The sequence below is a fragment of the Leguminivora glycinivorella genome, chromosome 15, assembly GCF_023078275.1.
Source record: "Leguminivora glycinivorella isolate SPB_JAAS2020 chromosome 15, LegGlyc_1.1, whole genome shotgun sequence".
Classification (NCBI taxonomy): domain Eukaryota; kingdom Metazoa; phylum Arthropoda; class Insecta; order Lepidoptera; family Tortricidae; genus Leguminivora; species Leguminivora glycinivorella.
In genome coordinates this window covers 5,496,661-5,508,030 of record NC_062985.1, presented here as the reverse complement: position 1 = coordinate 5,508,030, position 11,370 = coordinate 5,496,661, and the positions used below count along the sequence as shown (strand labels likewise).

General features: G+C 39.6%; 1 protein-coding gene across 1 annotated transcript; it reads left to right on the top strand.

Moving 5' to 3' along the window:
- Positions 1 to 6,407: 6,407 nt before the first annotated feature.
- LOC125233909 lies at positions 6,408 to 8,870 on the top strand. Its single transcript, XM_048140081.1, has 2 exons — positions 6,408 to 6,548; positions 7,538 to 8,870. The coding sequence occupies exon 2, from the start codon at positions 7,546 to 7,548 to the stop codon at positions 8,554 to 8,556; it is 1,011 nt and encodes a 336-aa protein (XP_047996038.1). The 5' UTR covers positions 6,408 to 6,548; positions 7,538 to 7,545; the 3' UTR covers positions 8,557 to 8,870.
- The last annotated feature ends 2,500 nt before the right edge of the window (positions 8,871 to 11,370 follow it).

Below are 11,370 nucleotides of genomic sequence, written 5' to 3'. Positions count from 1 at the left end.
TGTTCCTTTTTGTATCGCGGTTAGCTACTATATACTCCATAGGTCTCGATTTCGGATAGTGTCTGGCCAGAAAACGCGAAGGATCGACCACAGACCATGGCTCTTTGTCACTCTCCACCACTCCACATTATGCATCCCAACAAAAAATCCCACAGATTTCACTACGGATTCCAACACGGAAAGTGTAACGCGTTGCTTGAGCACATTATTTAACTTCCGAACGGCCTTCTAATGCAAAGAACATACGTACTAAAATATTTTTTGATTTGAAATCAGACAGTTGGAAATATCCGTGGACACAGTAAATAAAATACTAGATAGTTTTCCAATGTATATTTGTGCCGACCGCACAGGCAAACGAACTGAACCAAACTGACATGTTTACATAATGTGACATTGTCTAGAAGACGATTCTATTCAACCAGTAGAGTTTATAATGGTACACATACGAACTTCATAGTTAATAAACTTACGTAGGTTCTAACATTGGCCCTTGAACCAATATAAACTCATGTACATCACATACATTAAACACATAGTAATCTAAGCAAATACATTAGACACATCCGCTGTCTAAAAACAAAACATTACCTACAACACAAAAATAGGCATAGCAAAGGTATCAGTAAATTTCGTAAAGTATCCGTAACATATAAAACTACAAATAGTCAAAACATACATGAAACGGATCTAAAACAAACTATACCTTCAAGTATATAGTATATTGCTTAGAGCCAAGTCACTTATTTAATGATACAAATAAATGACTAACAAACTTATCATGTTTTTCTTTTGCTAACGGTTTCGTTAAAACATCGGCCACCATTTCATCAGTTGATAGGTATTTTAAAACGACAGTACCTTCCTCAACGATTTCCCTGAGGAAGTGATGCCGTACATCGATGTGCTTCGTTCTGGCGTGGTACATAGAATTAGCACACAATTTCAGTGCAGACTGATTGTCATTAAACAAAGTAATCCTATACTGTACCCCGTAAATTTCGAACAGAAACTTGCGTATAAAGAGAGCCTCTTTACAAGCATCTGACAGACACATGTACTCACTCTCCGTGCTTGAAAGAGCGACTGTCTTTTGTCTCCTACTCTCCCATGAAATAGTAGAATTTCCGATTTTGAACACAAAACCGGTATAAGATCGGCGATCGATCTCATTTGACGCAAAATCAGCATCAGCATATGCGACGATGTCTAAACCTGACTTCTGAAAAGTTAAACAATGATTAAGCGTACCTTTCAGATAGCGAAGAACGCGTTTCGCCGCTTTCCAGTGGTTCTCGTCGTACGCGTCGTTGAACTGGCTGAGTGAGCTGACAGCATGCGCAATATCTGGTCGCGTACATACCGCTATGTACATTAGACATCCTATCAGGCCTCTGTAGTCGTGCGTACAATCTTTCTTTGTAGATTTCACGAGCTTCAGACCTGTTTCCATAGGTGTTCGTGCAGGTTTGCAGTCCGACATATGAAATCGTTCTAGCACCTTCTTAATATAGCTTGACTGGTCTAGAGTAATCTCGTCATTCTGTCTGCAAAGCCTCATTCCAAGAATGTGATGAGCTGGCCCTAAGTCTTTGATTTCAAAGGCCTTCTTTAATTCTTCTTTGATTCCAGCCGTATCTCGGCAATCAGCTGAAGAAAACAACATTATGTCATCAACATAGAGCGCAATTATAATAATGGATTTCCCGCTCGACTTGACATAAACACAAGGTTCGGAAGATAAACGTTTGAACTTCATTTTGTTTGTCAAAACGCCATTTATTTTCTCATACCAAGACTTCGAAGCTTGCTTCAGTCCGTATATGGCCTTATTCAACTTGTAAACTTTATCTTCTTGGCCCTTAATCTTATAGCCTTCTGGCTGCTCCATAAAAACGGTTTCTTTTAAATCTCCATTCAAAAACGCCGTTTTTACATCAAGATGCTCGATATTCATGTTATGTTCCGTTGCTAAAGCTAGTAACGTACGTATAGTGGAATATCTTACTACAGGAGAAAACGTTTCCTCGTAATCAATACCGTATTTCTGGGTATAACCTTTTGCAACAAGGCGCGCTTTGTATCTCAGTATTTCCCCATCGAGGCCAAGCTTTCTTTTAAAGATCCACTTGCATTTGACAGGCCGTTGCTTCGCATCGCGGTCAGTCAGAGTCCAACACTTGTTATCGATGAAGGATTTATACTCTTCCGCCATCGCGGCTTTCCACTTACTCGCATCCGGGCCACTCAGCGCCTCGCGAACTGTTTGAGGGTCCCCTGTGTCACTGCATACAGTGTTTGCTATATTAGCAGACTCAAACTCACTCGTTCCATCCGTAGAGTTTTCAAAGTCTTCCAGTGTTGAATCTCCTGGGACATACGTCTCATCCGCAGGGTCATCTGGGGTCTCACTGCTGCTCTCAGAATCATCTGTTGTAATGACGCTGTTATCTTGAGAGTTTTCATCAGATATTTCTGCGGGCTCTTGGGGTAAAACGGGTAAAGCGGTAGCAGATCATGCAGTAAATTTGCTACGATAGTAATAATTTTCCGAAGTTTTCGCGTGAAATTTCATCAAATTATTTTCAAAAATTTTCGCAACAAAAACAAAAGATGGCATCTGCCAGTCAGAATGGTTTCATCGAAAAACTGTCTGGAATACAGAATTATTCATCTTGGAAGTTTATGATGCGGATGGTGCTTATCCACGATGATCTTTGGGAATGTATAAGCACGCCTGAAAATAAAAATGAAGACGCGAAGAAGCAGGAGAAGGCGCTCGCGAAAATCGCCTTAAACGTACAGCCTTGTGTATTTCCACAAATTAGAAATGCCAAGACGGCTCGCGAAGCGTGGAGCAACCTGCAAAAGGCATACGAGGACCGAGGCTTGTCACGACGGCTCGGACTGCTACGCACATTGTTCGCCATCAAACTGAGCGAATGTGGTAGCATGGAGGTTTACGTCAACAAGGTCATGGATATATCGCAACAGCTGAGCGACATCGGGAAGGCATTGGAAGATGACTTCGTGGCCGTGATTCTACTCAGTGGCTTGACAAGCGATTACGACCCGTTGATAATGGCTCTAGAAAATTCGAACACGTCACTGTCAAGCGAAAATGTCAAAGCCAAATTGCTTCTAGAAAATTCAAGACGCAATGAGAAAAATGAAGATGCTACGGCTTTTGCAACTCGGAAAGCACGCAACCCAATTAAATGCTTCAGATGCAAAAAGAGTGGACACACCAAGAAGGATTGTCCAGAAAACTCTGACGGCAAGAAGAGTGGCATGAAAAGCCAGACAATGCTTACTGCATTGGCCGCAGGAGCGAACCGTGACGTTTGGTACGTCGACAGTGGTGCGGCACAGCATTTCTGCAACGATCGCAGTTTTTTATCAGATTTTACTACTGATAAATCAAAGAAGGTATACATCGCGAATGGTGAAGCCTTATTGACAGCTGGGAAAGGAACTGCTCAAGCTTTGTTAAAGGACAATAGTGTGAGATCTATAAGTAATGTATACTTAGTACCTAAATTGTCTGCAAATTTATTATCTGTTAGTGCTATGGACAGGAAAGGTTACGAAATTGTGTTTCGTTCTGGCGTGTGTAAAGTTTTAGACAAAGGGCAGGTTTTAGCTACAGCTACTTTAAGGGATGGTATTTATCAACTCGATGCCATCGAAACTCTTTCTGCTGTGTGTAGCGAGCCATCTTCGCAGGCTATGTCTTTGTCTTTGGGTACAGGTGACAGCGTAGCGGTGCCGACTGCTGCCGTGAGCGTGAAGCAAGCGCCACAGATCCCTGCTACTGGAAGCCAGTCAACACAACAGGTTTGGCATCGACGTCTATCTCATCTGAACGCCCGCAGTATGGAGTTACTGAGAAAAGGTATGGTCACTGGTATTTCTTATGACAACAATAATTTTGAGTCGTGTGTTTCCTGTATTTTAGGTAAACAGACTAAGTTGCCATTTCCGAAGAAATCTGAGACCAGGGCTAAGGAAATCCTTGGGTTAGTTCATAGTGACGTCATGGGACCACTACCGTGTCCGTCCATAGGTGGGAAAAGATATTTCCTGTTGTTCATTGATGATTTGTCAAGAAAAACATTTGTTTATTTTCTTAGGCGGAAGGATGAGGTTTTTGAGATATTTAAAGAATTCAAAGCTCTCGTGGAAAACCAAACCAATAAGAAAATAAAAGTTCTTCGTAGTGACAATGGTGGTGAATATGTCAATTCTAAATTTCAGAAGTTCCTGAAGGCGCATGGAATTCGACATCAGACCACGGTTCCAAGGTCATCAGCTCAGAACGGAGTCGCGGAGCGCGCGATAAGAAGCGTTACGGAGAAAGCCAGGTGCATGCTTCAGGAAGCAGGCTTGAAGAAGGAATTCTGGGCAGAAGCGGTCAACACCGCCGTCTACCTTAAGAATCGCTCTCCGACTAAGGCTGTGATGGGCAGTACACCAGAAGAAAAGTGGACAGGTAAAAAGGAGAATCTTAGCTACCTGCGCATTTTTGGCTGTCAAGCTTATGCCCTTCAGCACAAACGGGACAAACTGGATCCCAAAAGTAAGAAGTATATTTTTTCCGGATACTGTGACGACACAAAAGGTTACAGACTGATAGATCCGGAGAACCCGAAGACTGTCATAAAAGCTAGAAACGTGATTTTTCTAGAACATGCTTTTTGGAATGACATTTCATCGGATGAGTATGACAGTTCACGTTACACTCAGATTAGTTTGACGAACAATGTAACTGTCACTGATAATACTCAGGTGCAACCACGCTCTGCTACCAAGTTGGAAATATCCGTGGACACAGTAAATAAAATACTAGATAGTTTTCCAATGTATATTTGTGCCGACCGCACAGGCAAACGAACTGAACCAAACTGACATGTTTACATAATGTGACATTGTCTAGAAGACGATTCTATTCAACCAGTAGAGTTTATAATGGTACACATACGAACTTCATAGTTAATAAACTTACGTAGGTTCTAACACAGACCAGATTGCAATCACCTGTTGAGCGACGTTCAAATGTTGCCGTAAAATTATTTTTTTTGCACTATTTTTAACCGACTTCAAAAAAGGAGGAGGACTACAAAAATAATTGATTTGTTTATAATTTGGATGTTTAGCTTATTGCAATACGATAAGAAATCCGAATTGAAAGGTTTATTATTTTTGGCTTTTTAGTTTCTCCGTGTTTTGTAACGCGCTTATTTTTAACATATCGTATTACATTACCGGATCCGGTACCGGATCCGGCGATTTTCACCGGATCCGGTGGCATGAAAAAAGCACCGGATCCGGCCTGATTACCGGATCCGCCGGACCGGATTGCAATCCCTAATTGGTGCAATGGTGTCATGGAGCACCTGGTTATAAACTTCTTTATACCCTTGTGTATAAAGAAGTTTATAACTTTCATATTCGATGGTCCGAGCTAAGGGTCGTAAAGCCATGAAGCCGAGCTGATAATCATTGACGCTAAACGCCGATCGAAACGCAGTCTGAAGTGGGTGATAGACGTACGATACGAGCAAGTATGCGTACTTATGGCTCGACGACCTTTTTCGATTGTGTCTCACCGTAAGTACGCATAAAAACCGCCGCGCATAGTAAATAGTCGACCATCCAACGCGTACTTTCTCGTACGCCTATCACCCACTTGACGTCGCGCCAACACTTTATGGAAAAAGCAGGTTATCGACAACTACCAATAAGATTTTAGACATTCAAAAATCTTCAATAATACTCAACTGTTTCGGTCGCACTCGTTCAAATATAGGATAGGATTGGTGTGAGCGAAACGGTCAGGAGATTGATTGTCAACATGGTATCTATCATAAACACCGTTCGAAATGGCCTCATTAAAATCTAAATTTTAAATATATTGAAAGTAATATTAGTAATCATTGACGTCACGCTCAAAATGAAAGAGATAGAAAATTTGACAGTATGGTACTCTTTTGCATGATTGTCATAATTCAAAATAAGAACGATGGCTTGGCTTGCGTTGTAAACAGGGAATGAAACATGATACGGGCCCCTAGCGTCATCTATATACTTTTCACTGTATCACTTGTAATGCCGTTGAACTGCCGCGTGCGTATTTTGAAAAAAAAAACAACATTTTTATTCAAATGACACTCTTAGTGACATCTAGCGACATAGATTTACGGCTGCCAACGGGGTACGGTATTTAGTATGGACTCTGCTGGTCCTTTATAATCGTCCTTGGTCTAAAGTAAGGTCTTCATATTTTATAAATAAAATATCGACAAAAATATTAAAAGTACCGTTACATGTTTTGCACGTAAGTATGTAAATAATACCACTATCATTGCCTTATTCCCGATAGAAAATGTAAGTACCATAAATATACGTACGTGTTTATACCTATTCACTACAGCTAAATACAACTTCGAGATAGCGACAACGTCTTACTTCTGTGTCCACACGAGATCACACACGTTTGTACTGGTGATCTAAAGTATTTTTTAAAGATTAACATTTTAAAGGATCTGGTGAGTAGTTTTACCTTCTTACGTAAAGCAGGGTGAACTGCATTTAATGCATGTATACTGTAAACACTAAGAGTTTAGAATGATTCACGGTTATTTTCATTAGACTTATATTGACCGGGATACACTATACGGATACACAATTGAAATTATTTAAAATAATTATGAGATGTAACTTAACTTCAGTTCAAAAAGATGTTCTATACGGTTACCAAAAAAAGTTATATTTTATTTTTAATCGTTTTACTAAATATGTGTGGTTCAATAACTTACTAATGATAATGGTATCAAACATTCTAGGTTTAAGTTTTGTTTTGCAAAAAGTGTACGAGTACGTGGTGTTATTCATAATAGTTTGTATTAATTGTTCATTGTCAGTCTTACAAGTGAGTAGTAATATATTATTTACATATCCCTCAAAGGACTGTTTTAATTGTGAAACTTTAATGTAACAAAACTTAAATAACAAACTAAGTACATAAATAAATAAACAATTGATGCAGATAACGACTTAGTTATGGTTAAATTAATGAACTTATATTTAATTTCATATTTCTCAACAAATCTACGAGAATAAACAATCAACGTGTAGTATCAGCAGTGCCCCATGCTATAAAAGGTCACTTTATAGATAACCCGCGTAAACTATAAATACTTATAAACAACTTAGTTTCCAAGAAGTACTAGTTCACATGTTTTCCTTGTAGTCGTTGGAATCAAAGAACATTAATCATCTTTAAATATAGGGCATTTAATACATTAGACTTAGTAACGTACCGTAAACCCTCATCTCTTAGCTTAGGATACCTTTCTTCGCCTACAAGTTCAAATTACCGCCTAGTCTACAGTCTAAAATTAATTTTTTTTGTAAGTCATTCGGTAAATACTGTTAATAATGTATTTTATAATTAATTGTCTTACTGCAATTTCTGTCAGGAAGCTTATTTTATGTTAGGTATACTAGAGTTAAATTTGATTTTGTTTCATTCCAGAAAGCAGTATGATAGTGATGTTATTGAGTGTGGTGTATTGCCTGCTAGCAGCCCGCGTGTCGGCTGCACCCGCTAGCCCCAACGCACCGGCCAGCCCCAACACACCTGCCTTCAGTATAGGCAACATAGACCACGATCTCTTATCCCAGTCCACGCTTCTTCACACCGCGAACCACGACGTCACGTACCTCGCGGTTCTATTCGGAGAAGATAACGGAATAGAAAACAAAGTTGTCTTCTACATAGAGTCCGAGATCGACAAACATGGAGACAGAATCGACCACGGCTTATACGCGCTGACTAAAGACCCTCAACGTTCTAACTTAACGGTTTCAACTAAGCTATTGGATAACCCTAGGGACATCGCTATAGCCTCCTTAAAAGAAGCCGCGTATTTTGCCGCTAAAGACGGCATATACGTTTACAATAGGAAGAAAAACTCAGCAGAAAAATTCGGATCCGCCAATGACGAAGTTACTTCGATTGCAGCTGAAAATTCCACTGGCGTGTTGTACTATGTGAACAAGCAACATCAGCTCTACAAGATGACGGAAAGAGGACAGAAATCTACTATCGTCGACGAGGTTAAAAACGCGGAGCAGATTTCGGTCGATTATAAGGGACATCTTTATTATTACACAGTTGACAAAAAGTTCTACGTGTACGACGGACAAAACGTGAAACTAGTTGAAGGCATCCCTAGTAATGGAAAGAAAATATCGTTCTTGAGGACTCCTATGTTGGTGGGAGACTCAGGTATAGTGAACGTTGACGGCGAATACTATACTATAAACGGAGCGGACGCATCTGCGCATGCACCGAGAGCCGGTAGCAGCTCCTCGGTCACAAGCGCAGTGTCAATGGAAACTGGTCTTGTCATGTATTTTGCCGCAGATAGAAAGATCTATGAGCTAAACCTTATAGAAAAAGTAGTTCAAGGCGTGCTGGAAGGACTGACTAGGGGACTTAAAAGATTCGTGGAGAAGATGCGAAATTCGTTTAATTCACTAGACTTTTGACAGCTTAATTTTTATTTGTTTTCTATTCTTCTGAAATACGAGTATGTGACCTGAAAGTTTTACCGTGTTTACTTTTTTATAAATGTACCTATTATGTAACTTACACGGTCAGGTTTTATTGCATTTTATTCACTGAGGTTACTAACTTACGTAATAGAAAAAAAAAGTGATGGTCTCATCGGAAGATCAGCGATGGAAGTCACCAGCAAAACGCTGAAATGAGACCATTTCGTGTTCCTTCATTCCTTTCTTTTTTTGTAATGTTTATAATTAGTCTTGCCTGTGTTCACGAATAAATATATATTATATTCTAATAGGTTTTAATTGTACAGTTGACTACAAAAAGATGTATCCACTTTTTCACCTTACTGCATTGTCATCATCCTCCTTGTGTTATCCCGGCATTTGCCACGGCTCATGGGAGCCTGGGGTCCGCTTTGACAACTAATCCCAAGATTTGGCGTAGGCACTTGTTTTTACGAAAGCGACTGCCATCTGACCTTCCAACCCGAAGGGTAAACTAGACCTTATTGGAATTAGTCCGGTTTCCTCGCGATGTTTTCCTCCACCTTATTGCATTGTAATAAGGTGAAAAAATGGATACAACTCTTTGTAGTCGACTGTTCTGAAACAGTCTGAAATAGCATTTACTACACGTTAGTGCGTTTCCACGAAAATAGGATACAAATAGACCACGTGACCCCCCCTTGGGGCCTGGGCCTTTACCACGTGACCACCCCCTGGGCACGAAGCTGGATCTGCGCTTGTCATGTACACTTATCCCGGTCCGGGGCTAATCTCATCCAGAGGTGCCCCGCAGTATTTCGTATGTCCACCCAACGAGCCAACGGATGCCAGGCGATTTACAATGTTTGCATTATTAGTTTGTCCACTGGTTATATATGGCACGCGTGTTCAGTGGATACATGTGGAACTCAACTTAATAGTGTAATAATGGAAAAATGGATCAGTTACAATTGCCCGCAAGTCGGGATTGGTCCCGCTGTACCTTATAAAGAATATATGAACGCTTTAAGCATTGAAGGCGTATTGTTCTGAGCCTGTTCAGGAAATGTTTGATCTATTTCCCTTTCAACATGGCTCATACGGCTGCGTATTCTATGGCTTTAAATATACGGTGGCTTGCATACTCTAGCCCCGCGGTGCACATGTTGGATGTTTACGCTGCAAAAGTGCATGGTGAATGTAGTATAAATGGATTAATTATTTCTCCTTGCAACTTTGCAGCGAGGACTAAGAATCGAATCATGTTAAAGATACGTAGGTGTGGTTTTTAGGGTTCCGTGCCAAAAAGGTACAACAGGAACCCTTATGGTGCGACTCTGTCCGTCTGTCTGTCCGTCTGTCACATTCCTGAATATCTCGAGAACTACTAATGCTATCAACTTGAAATTTGGAATAGTTGTGAACATTGTAAACCTCTACAAATAGAAAGTATAATTTTTTTAAATATATTAATTTAAATTGTAGAAAATGGCCAAAATGAAAGGGGGGCAAACTGTAAATTTAAAGTTACTAGGTCAAGTGGGGTATCGTTGGAAAGAGCTCAAATTGAACGTAAATAAACTATTTTTTATAATTTTTTTGTTTTGGAAAAAAAAAGAATTTTGAAGGAAAATGTAAAAAAAAATACCGTTCCCCCCCTTATCTCCGAAGTTTACCAACGAAAAATTATGAAAATTTTAGTAAACATTGGTTTTATGCTATATATTACAGGAAAAATATAATCGTGTTTGTATTTTGAATACTTTTTTTTTTAATTCACAAAAAACTTTTCAGATTTTTACTTTCAATTTACCCACCCTTGCGGATGTATATCGTACTTAAAATTAATACGAGATGTTACGTAAACCATCTTCTGTCCAATAAAGTAAAAACTGTTTAAATCGGTTGACATTATAAAGAATTATCACTGAAAAACCAGGTCGCGCAAATTAGTTAGCAAATTGACCGGGAGATTTATTTATTTATTTTTTTTATTTTTATTCATAATAATTAACACAGCATTACAGATAAACCAAAGCACTGTGAAAATACATATATGATCCCTATATATACATAACGGGAAAAAGTTGACATACAATAAACACTAATAAGGCACAGAAGAAGGACGAACATCCATCATCTCGCTGAACCTCAGACATTCATCACGTACAACCATCCATCTACTAGCAAACACATCACATTCAGGCGCTGATGCGAGGAGTAAATTCAAGCTGTGTAATGCTCGAACAAAAGGAGAGTTCCTTCTCGACACTGTTCGGGAACTTGGTACTGACAGAAGACAGCGGTTTCGAGGCCGAAACTCAAATTTAGACGGTATCGGGACAAGCAGCCGTACTACTTGTGGTGTCAATTCGACACAGTCAGAGTCACCGCGTAGGATGGTAGTAAGGCGGCGGAATTGAAAAAAGTCGTCTAGTTTTGAAGTTGATGTGACTGGAGAGTATACTGCTGACAAGTGGTATCGTTGTGATCGGTAGACTTTACTGAGTACGAAATAATGACTTGTCACTTTCTCAGACTGTGGGGGGGTTAACTATGACGTCACAAAGATCGCGGTCCCGGGTTTCAATTTTTTGCCAATTTGTCTAGAACCCCTTATCCAATTTTGAAAAATGAGGTGTCGATTGAAAGCGTATAACATGCTGATTAAGATTTATTATATGTGAAGAGTATAGTTTTGTTAGTTATTTTTTAATTAATAATAATGCAAAAAATACTTTTTTTTTACTCTCTTTTTTGATTTTTGTGACTCAAAAAGGCAATGAAAACGGCCACTTAGCTAAAAAA

Excerpts from the sequence above, each read along its gene's own strand:
- LOC125233909 (XM_048140081.1), top strand. The coding sequence starts at position 7,546 with ATGATAGTGATGTTATTGAGTGTGGTGTATTGCCTGCTAGCAGCCCGC.